We start from the raw sequence: 22492 nt of genomic DNA, 5'->3' as shown, positions 1-22492 counted from the left end.
ATGTGACGGGGATGTTGGAGCGATGAGGAGTCATTTTTAATTGACAGTTAATCCAGTTGCGGCTGGAGTTGTGTAGTGTCGCGATACGCGAAATAAGTGTATTAATGTGGTTTTGAGTTTTGAGATAGCTAATAGGAAATGATACCTGCTTCATTGTAGTATTTGTAAAATATATACATGTATTTGTTTATCGTAATAGTACTGGTGTTGGTCGCTCTCTAAATACTTTGGCCGCATTGCAGGGTAGCCAAAGACAAATTAGCGTGTTTTAACTTTTACATACGTACTACAGTGCAACCTCGATAAAACAAATCGAAAAAATATATATATATATATATATATATATATATATACGTAGTATATCAAGTAATTCGTTGAACTGAGATTTATTATGTTGAAGGTACGTTGGTCTAAACTTCGTTATAAAAAGGTAAAAAAAAAACCTGCTAATTGAATCTTTAACAATAGTGACGAGCAGCAGTGTTTACAAAACTTTACATTACTTTCCATCGAACAACAATTATTGTTCTACGAACAAAAGTACGTCGAAACATGTCCTGACATGAATCACATTTTATGAGATAAGAGATAAGTAGAGTTAGAGTCATACCATTGGTGGGAACATTATATAAAGGTTTTGGGTTAAGAAAATTCCTTAGAATGAGGTGTTTTTCCAAATTAAAAAAAAATAAATAATAATGTCGCAATGTAAAGGTATATTTTACATCGATTCTTATGGAAAATCCAAGGGATTACAAAGAATTAGTTAAATCAAGGAAGTCGTTATATACGAGGTATATTATTGTGAATGAGGTGCGTTATATTATGGCTGCACAATTATTATTATTATTACTAGATAATAATGTAAACCATGATGCATGATAGTAACAATTACTAACGATACATTATTGGAAAAATAAAATAGTTCTGAGGATACTATTAGTATTCCTATACTTTAGATTAGAATTATTTACTGGACATTCTTGTGGAGTAAATAAATCTGAAATATGTTTAATATTAGTAGTCATAAATGTATATATTGTGAAAATTAAATGGATAAGAGTGGCGTTTAATTGTGCTATAATTATAAAATTTGGTGTTTTGCAGGAGTTCATGATTTGCTTATAAAGTGACTATTGGCTCAGATGACCTTAAAGAAATTAGCAAAGGAAGAAAAACAATGAGCATAATACTAATAACCAATCCTTAAAGAGGATGAATTAAGAAGTTCAATGGAGTTATAATGACGGTGACAATAGCATTGATATTCTAAAAAAGGAGCTACAGAGGTAAGGTAGACTGGGCCGTCAAGCATTAAATTGCGTATTGACGGACAGGTTGCATTAAATTGCGTTGGTTGGCTGGGCCATCAGGCATTAAATTGCGAACTGATGGACAGATTGCATTAAATTGCGTTGGCTGGGCCATCAGGCATTAAATTGCGAACTGATGGACAGGTTGCATTAAATTGCGTTGGCTGGGCCATCAGGCATTAAATTGCGAACTGATGGACAGATTGCATTAAATTGCGTTGGACTGGGCCGTCAAGCATTAAATTGCGTATTGGCGGACAGGTTGCATTAAATTGCGTTGGCTGGGTCGTTAAGCATTAAATTGCGTATTAACGTCCAGTTTGTGTTAAATTGTCTTTGGCGGGGTCATCAAGCATTGTATTGTGTATTGATGAATGGTGTCCTATTCATTAAAGGTAAATTGATAGAATGTTGCATTAAATTGCGGTTGAATATAAGTAATAAAAAATTGCCAGTTTTAATGCATATTAATTATCGGAGTGAAATGGAGCGGATTCAGTAAAATATAATAAATCAAAAGTCATAGGACACAAATTAATTTTGGTCGAAAATATAATTTCTATAACTAATATAATTGACGATTGCTGGAGTACGTATCGCTGTGGTGATATATGTGGTATATGTCGATCACTCAAAGACTGGTCTGATAACCTTTCCTAATATTTTAGCACTAAATTAAAGCAGGTGATAAGAGAGATAATTTTGGTACGATGAAGAATGGTTATAGTTATACCCAATTAATACTACATGGACTGATATCAGATGTGTAAACAGAATATAGTGGAAAGTCGTTTGCAATTGTTGATGCAACTCTTGATATAATAATAATATTCTGGTATACCACCACAGGACCCATCAATATTTTATGGAATGATAATAATAAATAGTGGGGAGTTTTGAAGAAATTCCAGATTATGTTTTAGATAATCAGTTTTCAAATGTACATGATAAAGAAAAATACTACATGTAAATAACACGTTGCATGAGACAGATAGAATGGAAAAAAATATAAGTATTTACCTTAAACCTACAAAATATAAAGTAGTGACTACTATGATAGAGATATTCTGGTCATAAACATACAACATTTTTTCAGAAGTGCTTTATACTAATCTTACATAATATTACACAATAACAAAGTGGAATAACGATTATATGAAAACAAATATAAAAGAAGAAAGGTGAAGTATGTGAAACACAGAGTAAATTGGAGTTAATATATAAATGTAATTTATATTCAAAAGAAAAAATCACGGTGCTGGTTACGCTGGAAAGGCCAATCGCACTAGAGGCATTCGGCTTATGTGTGGCAGTATAGTGTCAAAATGAGTCCACCATCGTTGTAACGTAGCACACATGCCTCCAAGGAACAAATACCTAATAGAGTGGATTGATTCATGCTTGAAAAGAAAATAAACTTAAAAAGGAGAGAGATGTAGTGTATGTGGAAACACTAGCAGTTTATTATCTATCGTCTCGAGCCGAGCGTACACGGACCGCCGTGCGCTAGTGGGAAGGGATTCCCTGCGCAAGCGCCGCGGAGTAAAGACGTGGAGCTATGGCTAACGAGCCGATATTACGTCGATAACAACTTACATACAAGAAGACATAAATAACAAATAAGTGAACACTATAACAATAATGCTTTGTCGCTCAGAAATTCTATAAAATTTAAAAACAAATATAAAACTCATTTGGAAACTAATGCAACAGCTTCTCTTTTTGAAGACTGATTCGGTCATCTTTTATTCCTGAAGTATTTTTATTAATAACAAATAACCCAGGCAATTGAAGAGGAAAAACTTAATTCGGCGGCGGCGCAACGTGCGGCGCTGTAGCAGTTATGCAGGATTTACATTATGATGTACTTAACAATTGTAACATAAATTGTTTCTATTGTCGAACATTTTATTAAATATATTCCTCCTATTATAAGTTGTTATTTCCTTTAGACTTATCTCAAGTATACAAATTTTATATGTAGGTATTTATATGGAAAAGTTGAATGCAAATTCGACCTGTCGCTCTCACCATTGGCCCTACCCATCGAACAATACTCTAAAGAGGTTCTACCTCTCACGTAAGTAGTAGATATTTTGTTTAAAAATATAAATAAATTATTTGTATATACTTATACGATTCCATCAACTACCTACCTATAAAAAATGTGTATATATTTAGAGACTGGTTCCATGGTAATGACATATGTCAGAACTTACTGTTTTTTTATGTATTTTTTAATGGAGAGGCAAAGGAAACTATCCAAACAGCCAGTTAATTACTATTTTAGTTGACATCTGACATTTAAACAATTCTGCTGACTCCTGTCAATGGCTGTCATCCATCGATTTCATTGTTATTGAAACTCAAAATAAGCAATAAATTCTATTTATTTCCATAGAAACATTACTTTATAAGTATTATTATTATATACCGTATTCACATTATTTAGTGTTTCTTTCTTATGCCATATGTAAATACACATAATATGCTAAAAATTTATATAAAACTAAAGTTCTGTGTTTAAATAAAGTTTCCCTCCTTAACTACTAAAAGTACAAATGGATGAATCTGAAGTTATGAAAACTTTTAAAGAGACTTTGAGGTGCCAATCTTCGAAGAAACCGTTTCTAATATACAAAAACAATCAGAATGAGAGTTCCTGTGATGTTAGCAATAACTTGTATAATTATAAAAATATTTTATCAGATATTTCATCACAAATAAAAGCTATACAAAGCGCGGATAGCGCAAACAGTGGTACTAGTAGAGTTAAGAAGAGACTGGGAAAATATAATAATAAGTGTGTATCTGTCAATATGTTGCCGTTAAATGATGAGGTATGTATTTAAGTATAAAGTTACACAACTGTTTACTTGAATTACATTCAGGAGGCAAATAAATATGTTTAGCGAATTATATTGTTACCGCTATTATTTATGTTGTGTTCAACTGGTACTGGCAGCGACAGGAGGAGGAAGATTAAATAACGAGTCCAGTGGTGGTTATGTATAAATGTAATATTCTTGTGTTATTTACAATAGTTGTATGGTTTTATTATATATATATATAAAACATATATTTAATGTATGAGAAAAGAAGCGATTGTGTCCCAATCTGATAGGCTTATTATATCTTCTATCTACAACGTTGCTAGGCAACGGTGTTGCCGCACACTATCCGTAAATCGCCACATATGTATTTATGAGGGAAGTTACCTCAAAACTTCCTAACTTTACAGGAAAAATAGTGGTGTACAAGTATATAACACAACAATTGATAATCGAAAATATATTCCTGAACAAAATAAAATTATATAATACTACGGAATAGATAATACAAATACTTAAAAAGAGACACAAGCTATCTTGTGAAACCAATTATCTTATGATAATTGGTGTTCTGTGGACAAGATATAATACACACTTTTCAAATATTTAAACATACTTTGTTTGTTATACCAGCCAGTCTGATCAATGATTGCAAACCTCATTTTAATAGTATTATTAATTTTTTTAATAGATTAGTACTTTATTTATTCTAATGTTTGATTGCAAAGCAAACCCATTACAAGAAGAAATTAAAACTTAGATGTTTACATGAATGTTAAGACACATGTAATTTGGTCGACATAAAGTTTTATGTATTTTACAATATAAAACAGCTTTCTATAAAAAGGCTTTTAACTCACACAATATAAATCCTGAGATCCTCATACCTATACCTGGCCACCATAAACTTTAGTTTCCAAATTGTTTTAAATTTGTTAATAAAACATTTCTTTTTAGTTACCACCACAAGAAAAGAAAGTCAGTAAACAAGATACCCAATTTGTGTTGGACACTCAGTTAATTGAATTCATTGACAAAGTTGAAAATAATAACATTGTAAAGGGTGTAACTCAAGAATTTAAAACTTCTTTTAACAATTCTACAGAACCCTTTGATGATATTGTTTGTGATAAGTATTCAAGTAAGAATAATGAATGTAAAAGTAAACATAATGAAATAAGTAATGAAGATGTACTTGATAAGGAAGGTAAAGATTATATAAACACTGAATGTGTAAATAGTTTTAAATCAACACATTTAAACAAATGTAATACTAATATTATTCTTGATTCCGGACAAGAATCCAAAGAAAAATATTTAGATAAAAGCAATTCACAATTAGAGGAAAATTGTACTGAATTGATTGATAAATGTATGGAGATTGAGTTAAATTTAAATTTAAAAGATTCAACAGATGTAGAATTAAACACAAGTCCTGTTTTAAATATTAACAAAAATGTAAACAGAAGATCAACAAGTTCATCTCCATTAGTTTACAATCTTGACTCTTTTGAGAAATTTGAGAGAATAGCCTATCCTTTTATAGAACACAACTCAGATGTAACATCTGTAAAACATTTGATTAATTCACAAATACTTGAAAAAGAATTAGTTATACAAAGTAATTTTGATAAACCTCAAACATTGAGTCCTGTAATAAAAATAAATAATAATAAATTGAATACTTCTAAAATATATGATCCACATACAAATGTTAATGGAGAGTCAGATGCACCTTTAGCATTAAGGATTAATATGTCACCAGATTTAAGAAAACATAGATTTATCAATTCATCCAAAGATAATATTAAGAATTACAACAATACTGTAGAAGAAGACGAACTATTGTTTAGTAGTGATGAAGAAATTCATTGTGAACAGAAAAATAGTGAAGATATACCGTTTACATGTGCTATACAAACATCATTTTATGACCAATCTGATATCTTAGATAAAACTATGTATGTTGGTTTTCAAACTGCAAGTAATAAGTCCATACAAATATCAACTGTCTCATTTACTAAAGCTAAAAGTCTTTTAAATGATGTAGAACAGAGTAATAGTATAAATAATCCATCAGTATCTGAGTTAGTTGAAATGTGTGATGGTCTTAATTCTAAACACGATGGACCAAGCCATATTGATCCTAAAAAAATTGAAATCCCAACATTTCAATCATATGATTTTAACATAAATATTGATAGTAAAATTAGTAATGTTAGTAAGTCAACAAATTACCTTAATGAAGATATACAGGTTTCCAACGAAAAATGTATTGAAGATAGCAATAAAGTGGCCAGTACCAAGGAAACACTTCAGAATGTTATTGTTACCATGGACACCAAAAATACTCAAAATTCTAGAAAAGCTTTAGAGAAGAAAATATTTACAGAAAAGCGCAAGGTTGGTGGCTTTATGACGGCAAGTAATAAAAGGATCAAATTGTCTGATAATGCTTTAACAATGTATAAAACAGTGTTTAAAGACATTGATTTAAGTGAAAACTTTGAAGAAAACGAGGAATTTAATCAAAATATTAAAAATGTAACAATGAAAGTAAAATCGTTGGAAAATACTGAGTTTACTGATAACGAAAACAAATCACTAAATTTAAAATATATCGCAGAAAACAATGCCAATGATTATGCGATAAAAAAAAATTCAGAAGACATTGCAACTGAAGTGTTTCATGGGAAGAATTTCGATATGCTACATTGTGATAATAATGTTTTTGGATTTCGAACTGCAAACAATGAAGATATTAAAATATCAGAAGCATCTATGGCTAAGTCCCGAAAAATGTTTGAAGACATAAATTATTGTGACAATTTAAATGATTGTAATGAAAACAGTAAACAAAATTATTATTTTCAAAATCCTGTTGCAACTTTGAATCAAACTCAGAGTAAAAAACACAGTTTATCCAGTTTCTTAGGTTTCAAAACAGCAAGTAATAAAGCCATTATTATATCTGAAGAAGCTATTGCTAAGAGTAAAAATTTACTTGATATTGAATTGAATGAGTGTAATGTTAAAAGTGCTAATACAAAAGTAGAAAATTCAATAAATGAAGCAAATAAAGAAAATATGTCTGGTTATACATGTAATACTTTAAAGGGCAAAAAAGAAATGTTTAACTCTAGTAATGCAAACAGATCATGCCAAACAGAAATCGAGAGTGATATTATCAGTGAAGAAAACCAAAAGAGTGGTCTGAAAGAAATACATTCTATTGAGTTCAGAACAGCTAGCAACAAAATAATAGATATATCACAACAGGCATTGTGTAAAACTAAAAATATATTCAAAGATATTGAGATTTCTGAAGTAGAAAACAGTAAAGTGGTAACTCAAAATGATGACAATTTTGGAAAACAGATCACACCTAATAATTTTGAGTTTGTTGGGTTCCGAACAGCCAACAATAAGGATATTGCCATATCAAAACAAGCTTTAGCTAACACTAAAATGGTATTTCAAGATATTGATTATTCTGAATTTAAAGATCCGTTATGCAAATTACTAAATATTAAGAAAAAACAACCTCCTATTGATCAAAAAAGTTATAATGTATCTAATCATGAATTAGATTTTGTTGGCTTTAAAACTGCTAGTAATAAAGACATTGACATATCCGAGAAAGCTATGGTTAAAGCTGGAAATATATTGCAAGATATTGAGAACATAAATGTACTCTATACAGAAGGCATAACGGGACCTCATCCTGAATTCAAAACAACAAATACTAAAGTAGTTAATATATCTGAAGCATTACAAAAGAGCAAAAGCTTATCAGATAATATACATGCAAATGGATTTAATGCATCTATTTCACTAAAATCGAAAAGAGCCAATATGAATGTAAATGAAAATAATTTAGTCATAGAAGAAGTGGCAATTTCAAATTCTAATAGTATGAAAGATATTAATCATCCTGTTAAAATTTCTACTGAATCTAGAAATGACATTGATACAGTCCCTAATGTAAGTAAAATTAACCACAAATTCATTGGATTTATGACGGCTAATAATAAAGCCGTAAACATTTCTTCTGAGGCTTTATCAAAAGCTAAACTTATTTTTGAAGATATTGACAAAGCCGATAATTTACCTAACCATAAACAAAATGAACCTTTTCCGTGTTTCCAAACTGCTAGTAATAAGGAAGTAATAATTTCGAACAATGCGTTAGATAAAGCTAAAAATCTTCTGAGAGATATTAATATAAACCCTAATTACAAGATTGATTCGAACAACGATTCAGAATTAACAAATATGAATAATGTAAATAAAAGCAATCATATTAAGGAAACAGGCTGCCATGGATTTAGTTTTAAAAACGCTAATGATAAAGATATAAATATTTCAAAAGATGCACTGAATATGTCCAACAAAAATAAAGAAAATGTTACTGATAATCTTAATACTAGTTTAGATAAACTAATAAATACACAAGTTATTGATAATTTTGATCAAACGTTGTATACAGAAGACTTTTTAGAAACGCCAAAACAGCTAAAGAGGTCAGGCAGTCCTATACTTTCATGTCCAAGGGCTAAGAAAAGGAAACAATTTGTTACACCATATAGAAATGACAAAACTGAAACTAGTCTAACAACAGAAGTTAATATTAAAATTATTGATAAACCCATAATAAATCCGAATTATAATTGTAAAACAATGAAGAAAATTTCCTTAAAAGATGTTACAGTTTTAGAAAATGGTGATAAAAAAGATATAGATCCATATCTTTTAAATTTCACATTTAGAACACTGTTAAAATTCGAATTTTTAGACCAGAGAAATGATCTAACAGATAACAAAATGGATGTAGAAACATTGAAGTCTTATTTTTTGAAAGATGTAAATAAAAAATTAATACCTGACAAATGGTTGGATAATCACATAAAATTAATATTATGGAAATTGATAAGTTACGAACTTAAATTCCCTAATGTTATGAATGGGTCATGTAAAGCTGGTAATGTGATAAAACAGTTGCAATATAGGTATCAAAGGGAGCTGTATAACGCCGAAAGACCAGCAATTAGGAAAATATTAGAGAGAGACGACACAGCAGCTAAATGTTTAGTGTTGTGTGTAGTGGACATTATTACTGTAGAAAATAACAGGTATGTTTAATTCATTTACAACTAATTATAGACATAAATCAAATAAAGTTGCGAAATGTACTATAGTTCAGAATTTTACTGCTTTGGTAGCTTTGAAAGACTCTTTGTATTAAGTTATCTACATAGTTACCTCTGTCGCATATTTCATTGTCGCATTTTATATTACAGTTTGTTTTGCATATTGTTTTTACGTGGTTTTATTCTACATAACTAGATGCAGGAATATTGTACTTTGTCCTTTTACAATAATATATCTTGAAAATGTAGAAACAATATAATTAGATCACATATTTGGACGCGTAGTTGCAGAAGACAGTGAAACAAGTTATTTGTTCTTAGACCGTTGTTGATTGTACTTTATTAATAAATAATTTGAACTTTTTTATGTTTCAGTGATACTTGTCTAAACACAGAACTTCTATTATCCGATGGTTGGTACAACATACGAGCGTGTATAGATAAATTATTAACCAAGCATGTAAGAGATGGTAAAATAAAAGTTGGAACGAAACTTATTACTTCTGGCGCTGAATTACTCAACTGCGAACAGGGAGTTGCGCCGTGGGAGGTAATTATTTATTCAAATAAAAATTTTGATGTTATACTACTAATAATAAAACTTTAGAAACTCTTAAAACAGTGAAAGTCAGTTTTTTGTTATGCTTGAATGCAATAACGAGTTAGTCAATCATTGTGAGATTTATTTATTTATAACTAGTTGACCTCCGCAACTTTGTCTATATTACACTTATTTGACATTTATCATTACATGTCCAAATTCATACATCAAAATAGGTTCAGTAGTTTTTGTGAAAGAGTAACAAACATCCATCTATACTCACGAACTTTCGCGTTTATAATATTAGTAAGATAGTTTTTTGGATGGAGAAGGGTGAGGTTTATTTTTCTCAATCATTATCAATAAGAGTAAATTGTGGGCAGCAGCTAGCGCATCATATCATAAGTTTTAATGAATTTGACTTTGTACAAAGTTGTCTGCATGGGAACTTCTCACTTAGCTATCTTAGCCGCCAAATAAAAATATTTGGAGCCAAAGCAAGAATTTAAATATTTCTTCTATGAAAACTCACACGATTGTCAGGCCACTCGTATACCCACTGATTCTTTGGCTTTCAACTTACACATAACAAATGTGTAAGGTGAAAGTATGGTAATGCAGTAATTATTGCCTCGGTAATCTAGCGGCATTCTAGGTGTTTGTAGCCCAGTCATCATCATCATCATCTGCTTCTTGTAATATGTTTTTCTCTTCCATTCATCCCTGTTCGCAGTCATCGCGTCATTTACTTCCTTTCTTACCATATCATCTTTCACACAGTCCATCCATCTCTTTTTCGGCCTTCCTCTGCCCTTATAACCATCCACATTCATATGTAACACCTTTCTTAAAATATTATCCTCATTCCTACGCATTACATGTCCATACCATGATAGTCGATAACTCTTCAACCTCTCCGACACCGGCGCCACTTTCATACTTCCTCTAATGTATTCATTCTTTATCTTACCTATTCTTGTCACACCACACATCCATAGCTTGTCGTTTGTAGCCCAGTCATACTTAAATGAAATATCTCTATTGGAAAGTATACACTCTACCCAGAGGAGATGTAAACCATCGCTCTTAAGAATATCCTTCAATTCTTCATCTAGTTAGTGAACTTTGAAAAAAGGCGATAATAGATCTCTGCAGATCGTGCTACACGTCTAAAGTATATGGAGTACCCCAAACTCCTCAATAAAAATAAGTATGGAATAGTGCACTCACCTGCACTAACGGTATACACTGGCAGGGCACTAGTGGAGGATGATAAGGTGTTAATGAAATTCAGTCAGTAATAAATACACCAGGAATTAACCGCGTTAGTTTCCGGTAGGAAGGCGTCGAGCTCAACATGATTTGGTACATTGCTAGTAATAGGGCACTAGTACCCATTACTAAATCAAGTAGTATAATCCCCTTTCCCCTACCACTCATAGTCACATGAACAAAAAACATTACAGGATACATCCACAGTCCGTTTGAAAATATGCGGCAACTCAACTCGACGAGCACGTTGGGACGCGCGCCTCGGTTACCATGGCAACGGCGCCATCTTGTCTCGCCTGTCAAACGTGGCGCCCGATGGCGGGAAAGTTGGCCGGCTACGTGTTGTAGTGACGAGGGTGTATCCACCGCTTTATGTAGAAAAGTTTGAAGACGGCAGTACAGGTAGATATTATATATTGCACATGACGGCCTCGGTTTAGCATACCGTTTTGTTTTTGATGGGTTTGATTCCTCGCACGGTACCAACTTTTTTATACATAAGTATGATAAAAAAGAAATGTAGGCTACTTTTTAATGCGCAGAAAAGGGTAGTAAAGTAGGCAGTCAGTAATAAATACACCAGGAATTAACCGCGTTAGTTTCCGGTAGGAAGGCGTCGAGCTCAACATGGGTTGAAAGTAGTCTAGCTTTTTAGCCCTGTCTTGCATTCGATTCCTCGCACTGTACTAACTTTTTTATACATGAGTATGATAAAAAAGAAATGTAGGCTACTTTTCAATGCGCAGAAAAGGGTAGTAAAGGGTTGAAAGTAGTCTAGCTTTTTAGCCCTGTCTTGCATTCGATTCCTTGCACTGTACTAACTTTTTTATACATGAGTATGATAAAAAATAAATGTAGGCTACTTTTCAATGCGCAGAAAAGGGTAGTAAAGGGTTGAAAGGAGAGACGAAAGGTAGTATGGAAGTATCGTAATTTTCAAAGCTAGGAGTTAGATAGTTATTTTTTAGACTGTTGATTAAATATAAATAAATATGATATAAATAAGTAAAATACGCGAACTCGTGCGAGCTCGTGGGCGTAGCTAATACAAAATATTTATATGGACTTGTAGAATAGGCGGTCTTATCGCTAAATATATTCTTCCAGTCACCCATTAGGGAGAAGAAATAGATAACACAAGCTTATAACCCATAACACAAGCTCTGCTTACCGTGGAATTAGAAAACGCTGTGTTAATTGTTCAGGGTTATTTATTTATTTATATATATATTCATATATAGACATACATAAACTTAATACACATATTCCAAAGAGTGTTTCTATATATTAAAAACTGTATTATATTTCAGTAACAAGGTCCGAGCGACTCGAATATATCCACCAAATGAAGTACGAGGCTGATAGACAAGCGATGATGGAGAAGTTATATGAAGAAGTGGAGAAGGAGCTCTCAGATGAGGTGATTTTATTTGTTAAATTAATTTTTTATTTTCACATCCGTTTCATTGTTTATGATACGTATGATGGTATAAGACATGGTGCAGGTATGTCTACTTATTTAAAATATAAAACTTATTTTACTCGATGATAATGTAGTATTCGACGTAAGTGATAGAATTTTTAAATCTATACGGTCGTGGGTTTGATTCCTCGCAAGGTATAAACATTTGTATATGATTATGATACTAATATGATTGTTTGTATTGTTCTGTGTGTCTATTATGTATGTATTTACAAAAATGTATCTGAGTATATGTCCTCTACATATAACACAAGCTCTGCTTACCATGGAACTAGGTGACGCTGTGTGAATTGTTGGGATATAATTTATTATATGTCTATACAAGTTTTAAGATAGTATAAAATATGTTAAAATATCTGCCAGGATTCAGTGGAGTCACAAGAAATAGGCGCAAGCAGGAAATCAATGGACACCGGGTCTCAGATTGCTCGACTCCTGAAGAATAGTAGAGATCCGTCGGAGTTTAGGGTAAGTACATGGGAGTAGCCACCGTGGGGAAGATGGCGCGCTTGCCCAATGATGTAATCATCACTATTACAGATTCAAACGAGTCTGTAATAGACCTACATGAATGAAGATATTTTGATTTCTTGAGGAGATAAAATGGAATGGAGGATGATAAGATGATTATGAGGTCTGGTCGGTTAGTCCATCGTGTTTTCACCAAGAATGTATCACGGTTTTCAGGGGAACGCGGTGTGCTAACCGCTATATCTACCACCGAGGTCATCACCGTCGTCGTCGTAATAATGTTTATTTTATATTGCGTTGCCATCCATTGATTTAAACCACTTTGTAATAAGGTTATTGTCGCTCATAATTGCAATACTACTTTTTTACGAGAGGCTTCTGTAAAAGTGTATTAGGATTTTTCGGTTACGAAAAAGCGTTACCGTCGCTTGAAAGGGCGTAGACCTATAGCAATAATCATAGTGTTTTGTAAAATAATAATAGTGTTTTGTTCCTTGAACAATGTTCCACGCTGAGCTTCGAGCTGTTTGTATTGCTACAGACCACACATCATAGCAATAATCTCTCTATAGTGTTTTGTCATCTTTCACACAATGAACATGCCCATGTTCCACCTCGCAACTTTTCTATAACCGGCGCAACTTTCAATATACTCATTCCTTATTCTGTCATTCCTGGTAACCACACATCCATCTTAACATCCATCCATCTTAACATTCGCATTCGCATTCATTAACCACACATAATAACACAATTTTATAAATCTTATGTCGTATTATGTATTGTCTATTCTTATGAATATGTTGTGTGTGATTAGTAACAAACTTATATACGTATGTATTTTTAATGCCGCATCTGAAAAATAATTTACGTCCATTTCTCCTACTGAATCTAAATATGTATAACTCAAAGGTGACTGACATAGTGATCTATCAACGCACAGCCCAAATGGAGGATGATAAGATGATCATGAGGTCTGGTCGGTTAGTCCATAGTGTTTTCACCAAGAATGTATCACGGTTTTCAGGGGAACCGCGTGGTGGTCAACCTGGCATGGTATTTTGCTAGCAATTAGGCCCTTAGCCCTAACAACTATTATTATTACTAACAATTCCACCTATTGTTAATAGTCGAAAATGCCTTTGACCAATTCAACATTTATAATTATATGGATATACATATTACAGGCAAACTTAACAGAGTCTCAAAGGAATGTTCTAGAAGAATACAACGCAAGGAATCGTGAGAAGCTTCTAGAAAATATACATGCTAGAGTCAAAAGTAAGATGGACAGTGCTGGTCTGATTTTCACGAGGAATACAATACCCCTGCTTAAGGTCAGAGTAGCTGATGTTAGAGACAGAAATGGCAATGTGGAAGTAACCAAAGGTAATATTTCCCTCTCAAATGTCGATAAAAATGCTCACTATAATGTAACCAAAGGTAATATTTAATAATAATAATAATCTCAGTAGAAAATTTGTATGAAACTTTGTTAATTTTAAACCGATCAAATGTTTGAGACTTTGCATGCATAAATTTTATATGACGTAGGCATTCCTCATAATTGCAATACTACTTTTTTTTTAAGGAAGAATTTTGATAAATTCCACCCAATAATCAGTGTTTTGTTCTCTGAACAATGTTCCACGGGGTTAAATTAACGCGTATTGCGACGCCGAACATGGTGTATGATTAGTAACAAAAAATAAACGATATATCTATCTATACATATAAAATTTAATCAGGCGCGCTGTTTCGCAAGTTTTGTTACAAACATTGTGAAACGAGAATATTACATATAAGAGTTGATTAGGTTATTAAAACATATATCTTTTCAGCCTTGCTCTCAATATGGAAACCAAATGATGCACTAACAGAAATTATAACCGAGGGCGCTTGGATCGAACTGTTGAATGTTGTACCCACAGCTGTCAGGTAAGTTTTTAGACCACCATAGTGGCAATCAAATGTACGGCCCATCTGATGGTAAACGGTTACAGTGCCCTATGGACGCCTGAAATACCTAGGTGTCACGTGCACGTTAACTTTATATACACTTCTTGAAAAACCCATGCTATTGTTTCTTGAGAAAAATTCGGCAGGTAATGAAATTTTAATGAAACTTTACAATAATATAGTTTATACATCAGAATAACACCATAAATCTCAAGCCGGTGAAACCTTGGGCACAGCTAGTAAATATTCTACTAAACTTTTTTCCAGGTATTCGGAACTACAATTATCAGCCGGCAGACAAACGACTTTTAAGCAAATAACAGTCAAACAAACTGACAAACTTAAACCCTACACGACATCATTGAATCGAACCTGCTATCCTATTACACAGCTAGCCAACAACCCATCTATGGTAACCGATTACAACGAAGTCGACACAGCCGGAGTGATATTCGATATAGATCCAAAGAATCGAGATTTCAACTCGAATAATCAATTCCAAAATGTCCACATTGCTGACGAGAATAAAAATATAATCTGTGTAAATTTCTGGGGCGGTATTAAAAAGTTTGGTTTTAGTAACGTCTTAGATACAGGACAAATTATTTCATGTGTAAATTTGCAAAGGCGATCTGGCAGCACTAGGCGGTGCGTGCCCCAATATCGTGCGACTGAATTCACTTATTTCACAAAAACTCCCAAAAGTGTTGCCAACAGAAAATTAATGGAAGATTTGGTAAATAAAATTAGTGTAAATAATGGTTTTATTGATGATTGTATGAGAATTAAAAGTAATACATTACATAAATTACGTAGCAATGAGAATGATGTAACCCCATATAGATTTGAAAACCATTATGCTAATAATATTTATGTAGATAGTCCTTTAGCAACAAGGAGCAATCGACAAGAGGAATTTAACCTTACCGGCCTAGATTTTGAGTCGACATTCAAACAAACGGACACGCAGGAATTATCACCAAAGACTTTACAAAGAAAGAAGAAAGTCAACGAAAAAATAAACAAATTAAAACAATATGGCGAACCGCCTCCTTTAAGTCCTTTAAATATTATTAATAGATCGGAAAAAGCGACAAAATCTTACAGGAGCCCCTTGTTAACAAGCGACACTGCTAATGTTGCCACGATAAACAAAACACCGAAAGTTACCAATACAAAAAATACACCGAAAAATGAGAACATTAGTTCTAGTCCAATATTGTCAGTGATGAAGACATGTAAAAGTGTTAAACCTGTGAAATTAAATTTCAATAGTGTTGCCATAAATGAGAGCAATTGTGATATTGATGGGTTTGAGGAAGATTTTGAGGGTAGTCCTCCATTGAGTTTGGATTAATATGTATACTTGACATTTGACAAAGTGCATACAAACATGATCAAATTGTATTAGTTTTAAAACTTCGTTTTTACACTAACATTTTTATAACAATGCAAGGGAATTTAATGAACTTGCTTTGCTTTTAATTTATGGTAAAATTGTCTTGACTTCTTCCCGAAGCCTTATGTGAGCGAAGGGAATGTTTTATTTGGCACTTAATTTAACACAGCTTTATATGGAAAGACGGTTTATAGTTTTAGAGAAGAAAATAATGTTAATAAGCAAATACAGCTGTAGAAAAGAAGTGCAATGACGGTTTTATAAAAAATATTTTCCTAAATATAAAGTATTAGAAAAAAATAAACAATATATAATAAAGTTTGATGTGGACTCCTTTAAGGTGAATAAATAAAAATGTTGCCAGTTCAATAAATTACCGTACAAAGTTATAAAATTATAACCGGAATATGTTGTCATGTAGAATAGCTTAAATTATAAGTTATATAAATACTTTTATAGAATTTTTCAACACAATTTTATTAAAAAAAATAATGTATATGATTTTTAACTTAATGTTACCTATGTAGTTTATGGTTAAATTTAATTGTCTACGGGTCAGATTCTAATCAATGGCATGTTATATACATTTATTAATTTATTATGTGTATGCGTACAAATATAAACGTAATATTTATGGAATTACATTACTACTTAAATGTCGCCATCTAAAAAAATATTTCAAAAAAACATACAAATATTAAGAATAACTCAAAAACGACTTGTCAAATCTTGATTAAAATAATATAGACCACACAATAAGCACTAATTCTACTTTGAAATAAAAAAGACTTATCAAAATCGGTCCTTGTATTATTGAAGTAACACTTTAGGAACAGTCGACGAACAGTCGACTTTAGAATCATCTACATTTTTGATGTTGGTTGAAAAATTAAATAGTAGGAATGTGTTTTGTAATGATTATGTATTGTTGTTATATTTTTGTTATTGTGTCTGTCTGATTTTGAAAATACTAATCTCGATAAAAATAGTTATTTTAGGTTTACTAAGTATATCGTCGAAAAAATTTTGTGAATATGTTTCTGTACTGACAGGTGTTGTTATATTTTGTTATTGTGATTAAATATTTATAATTTATATATTTTGTTTTGTTTAAACCTCTGACTTACAAATTTTCTATAGGTAAGTTTTTATAGATATTTGTTTTAGCTAAATTGGCGTGTATCCGTTACTCTAAACGGGTGACTAGGAGGAAGTGGGCGGGACATTGTCAGCAATGTGGTCTGAGGACACCATTGACAAAAATGTACCATGTCAGGTTTGGAAACCATCGTGCCAAATTTGGGCTAACTGACCTGACCTCATCTTCCACTGGCGCCCCGCCAGCATAAATCGTTAGCGCAGCGGGTATATTCATCCTCCATCCATTATCATCCTTTAAAGAATGGTGACTAGATTGGTAGAAACACAAAAAATATTATAATCTAATTGGGATTTATCTCATCTAAATGGACAGTAGGGATAGTGAAAAATGTTACGCAGAAAAGTTCTGTAAGAATAAATGTTTCAGGTCGAAATTATTTCAGTTACCTAGACAATGATCATGAGAATAATAATAATAATTTAAAGTATTGAGTTGGCTTCTAAGTGATTGCTGATTTTAGTGTAAGAATGAAAATTCAAACTTTATCTTTTAAATATAACTTTATTTAATTAAGTACCTACTATCCGTTTTTGTCGATAAACTTTAGCCATTGTTTTAGATTCCACAAAAAGATTTTATTAAGTGGGATTTCATATCATTATTGTCATTAAAAGTTTTACCATTTCCATATAGGCTAGGCGCTGAGCGGATCTGTTGACACGTCAGCCTATATGGTTGATGCCAATCCAACTTAATAGTAGTAAGAATTTAATAAAATTATGTAATTTATTTAAAAAACAATAACATATAACAATTAGCGATGAGAACTTTGAAATAACATCTACAATAATAAAGGCTTTTTGTTTTGTATTGCCAACAAAAAAAAATCGTTTTAAGTAAACGCGTGCAACTCTAGATGTCAATTCAAGGTGACCTCCAACCTTCAAATACTTACTGCTTTGACGTTTCCATAACCTGCAAAAGTACAACAAAACTTGATTCTTATTTGAAAGTTCTACCCGCGTAGACCAGTATTGTGTCGGGATGTCTTCGTAATTAATTGCTAGAATTATTATAACGGCCATAAATTCGATTTGGCATTAGTGTGGAATTATTTTCAGTGATAATAGTCCTTAAATATCGTACTTGTGTTCGGCATATTTTGAATTAAGCCATATCAATTGGTAAGTTTTCTATCAACTTTTTATTTGCATTACGTTTTCTCATTGAAACGGTATTGGTTATAAATAGCCGGCCGAATATACAGGTTTGTTTAAAAGTTAAAACTATAAACAGATTACCGTAGTGACATAATAACAGAAATTATCTTTTATTATTATGAAGACTTACTTACCTATTTTCTTATCAATATTACCAAGTCTGTAGTTTTTTTACTGCTATTGATAAAAAACAGATTTATTTAATTGCATTAAATATTTTTATAAATTTTTATAAAAGTCAATAAATGTGTTACACACATAACATTATAAATCATTTAAGTATATACTTAATATATTTTTGTATATTTAGTATATTACAAGAAAACCGGAGGTGCATTCAGTTCATGTAGAATGACTAAGCTGCTAATATATATAGCTACAGCTATAGATAATAACATATATTTGATAAATGGAAAAATGTGACAGAAAAATATTACAAACAAATAGTCTTTTTAATGGATGAATATGAGGGTTAGAGGCGGATTATAGAATGATTAGGAGGTCATCACTCATTCCATTCACTTACAATTAGTGATATATTAACGAGGACTTAAAAAGGGTTGTTTCCAGAGTGAACTGTGTGGAGATCAACTGACCTAGTAAATTGTTAGCAAAGGGGTCACTAGTTCCCATAACTGACAAAACCATTACTCCTCATTAATACACATAAATGTACCATTATTTAAATGACAAAGTAGGAATATAAGAACATAATTTATATGTAGTATATAAATTATTATAATTAATTTTAAATAGTAACATAATTTTAGTTCTGCTTGTAAAGGGTGTGTGGGTCAAATATAAATATACAATAAGATTAAATCAGTCATAGTGATAAGAGTATGACGGATGAGCCATCACTGCACTCGACCATATTTTAGGGAAATGACTGCCCACCACACCGCCACATGTCTGGACATTTTAGTGAGCATGCTACTAATTCCACTCGAACATGTCACAGCTACAAAATTTAATTATTATTATTGTTATTTATGATTGCTTATTAGAAAAATATTAGGATTACCTAATTTGTCTAGTATAGTAATATAGGCTATGTTACTCAGGAATAATATAGCTTTTAATGGTGAAATTTTTTTAAATAAAGTATAAATTTCATAAATTATCTTTCAATTAATTGTACTTCTTTTTCATTACAAACATACAAATCTTTTCTATTTACAATATTAGTGTACATATATTTCAATACGTAATATACTCTACCTACTGATCCACTCTAGATTTGGGTATTTAGATTAATTTACACAAAACCTTAACGAATGCAATACTAAACAGTCCTCAAGAATCACTGTTGATGGATGAAAACCACATGAAACTCTGTTCAGTAGTTTTTGGGATTATTAGGAACATACAGACAGGGTCCTTTATAGTATGTATAGAGTTCATATGAAGTTTATTTAAATGACTTTATATTTTTTTCTTTCAGAATATGTCAGTGTTCTTTTATTGTTAAATGTTTTTATTTGTTACTGTTACATCTTATATTATCTGTATAATGTATTGTAGATAGTCTATAGTACACAGTATATTATCAGATAACACTATTCCTTGTTAATGACTGCTGTAACACAAAATATACTAGATAAACATCATAATAGAGTTGTGTATGAAACTGTAATAATAATAATATCAGGACAATTCACACAGCGCCATCTAGACCCAAGTTAAACTAGCTAAAGCTTGTGTTATTGCTACTAGCTAACGGTCACAAATACGTATATTTTCTTGTCTTAAATACAGGTCGCGGGTTCGATTCCTCGCACGTAACAAACATATGCATTCACGAGTATGATTGTTTGTACTGGTCTGCCTTTTTTCTATGTATAACACATATGTATTTACGAAAAAAAATCTATATATTTATATCAGTTATCTAGTACCCATAACACAAGCTTTAGCTACCTTAACTTGAGTCTAGATGGCGCTGTGTGAATTGTCCTGAGAGATTATTATTATTATAACTCAATTCTATAAGCATCCCAATTACAAATTTTACACTTTTGTTATTTATATCAGGCAGATAAAAAAAAACGAATAAACATATATATATAATCTTAACCGGTTACTATAGCATATATCAATAAATAATTATCACTACACTAAATTACATGATAAAGAATCCTATTTTGTAACACTTGAATAAACAATACTCCAGAAATAGCTTCAAATTAGCAATTGACAACAACATGATCACGTGTGTAGTACAGCCATGTTACACTCGTGATTACACATTTGTGCTTTAATGATTTATTTATCTTTCACTGGCTTTATGTGTTTTTATTATTTCCTTTTATTGATTATGTAATGTTATGTTAAGCTGTTCCCGCGACTTCGTCCGCGTGGGATTTAACTTTATTTTTCTAAAATAAAAGTAGCCTAAAGAACTAAAAATTATTTTATTCGTTCCATTAGGCACTGATAGGTTCAAACTAATATATTTACATCCTGCATCATCCCTTATTTTATCCCCATGGGGGTTGAATTTATCAAAATCCTATTATAGCGAACGTCTTCATCATAGTAGCTTCAATCTTTAATTTCAGTTCAATCAGTCGAAAAACTAAGAAGATTTATACAAACTTTCATCCCCTATTTTATCCCCTTAGGGGTGGAATTTATCAAAATTCTTCCTTAGGGAATGCCTTCGTCATAGTAGGTTTATGCATGCAAAGTCTCAGCTCGATCGGTTTAAAATTGACAAAGTGTCATACAAACTTTAATCCCCTATAATATCCCCTTGGAGATTGAATTAATCAAAATCCTTTCTTAGCGGATGCCTATGTCATAGTAGCTTTATGCATGCAAAGTCTCAGCCCGAACGGTTTAAAATTGACAAAGTTTCATACAAATTTTCATTCCTTATTTTATCCCTTTGGGGGTAGAATTAATCAAAATCCTTTCTTAGCGGATGACTACGTCATAACATCTACCTGCATGCCAAATTTCAGCCCGATCCGTCCAGTGGTTTGTGCTATGCGATGATAGATCACTATGTCAGTCAGTCACCTTTGAGTTATATATATTTAGATTATGTTGTGTAAAGCAAATATTAATAAATGAAATATTATGCACCCTGAGAAAGTATGTGACGTCTGAGATACAGGATAATTCTATACTAGTTCAGATGGCACAATTACACTTGTATGTTCAAATTGTATTGATTCTTATGTACAACTTAATTATGTAACACAACCTATAACTGCATTAAATATTATTATTATATAATGATTTGTTTCAACAAATATTGGCACTTTGCGACCTCTAATCTAACTCTAAACTGTTTAAGACCGCACGTCAAAGTACAATTCGCCACTATCCATCAAGAGAGTATTGATATTTAGTGAAAAAAGGTAATGACGTACCTGATGCTAAATGCTGCATTGCCTATATGGGTCATTGGGCTCCCTAACATATGGTCGAGCGCAGTGATGGATGGCTCATACGTCATACTCGTGAACGAGTGCTGCTTGTAGAGACTGGTCTGCTCTTATCACTACGACTGATTTAATCTTATTGTGTATTTATATTTGACCCTAATAAATTAGTGCTGGTTGGTAGTTTGTATTCACACGTTTCGACTTGTAAAATGTGAACTTTCAAGGACTATTTAAATGAGCAAACCGCAAGTTTCTTGGTCATTCCTCTTGTGATGAGACAGCTTTCTGAATGAGCGGTAGATTAAAAAAAATGTTATGACTATTCAAAAGTGCGTCAGTGTAAGTTTATTCGAATA

The 22492-nt window shown here is 31.9% G+C and overlaps 1 protein-coding gene across 1 annotated transcript; it reads left to right on the top strand.

Moving 5' to 3' along the window:
- The first annotated feature begins 3929 nt into the window (after positions 1–3929).
- On the top strand, positions 3930–16377 carry LOC131842325 (protein PF3D7_1417600). The gene is made up of 9 exons (XM_059190864.1): positions 3930–4153; positions 5102–9276; positions 9670–9844; positions 11302–11509; positions 12418–12527; positions 12954–13058; positions 14249–14450; positions 14903–14999; positions 15288–16377. The coding sequence occupies exons 1-9, from the start codon at positions 4133–4135 to the stop codon at positions 16375–16377; spliced, it is 6183 nt and encodes a 2060-aa protein (XP_059046847.1). The 5' UTR covers positions 3930–4132.
- Positions 16378–22492: the final 6115 nt, after the last annotated feature.

Source organism: Achroia grisella, unplaced genomic scaffold, assembly GCF_030625045.1.
Source record: "Achroia grisella isolate CSIRO2021 unplaced genomic scaffold, CSIRO_AGI_Agris_v1 utg2156, whole genome shotgun sequence".
NCBI lineage: Eukaryota > Metazoa > Arthropoda > Insecta > Lepidoptera > Pyralidae > Achroia > Achroia grisella.
This window is presented reverse-complemented; position numbering and strand designations above follow the sequence as displayed.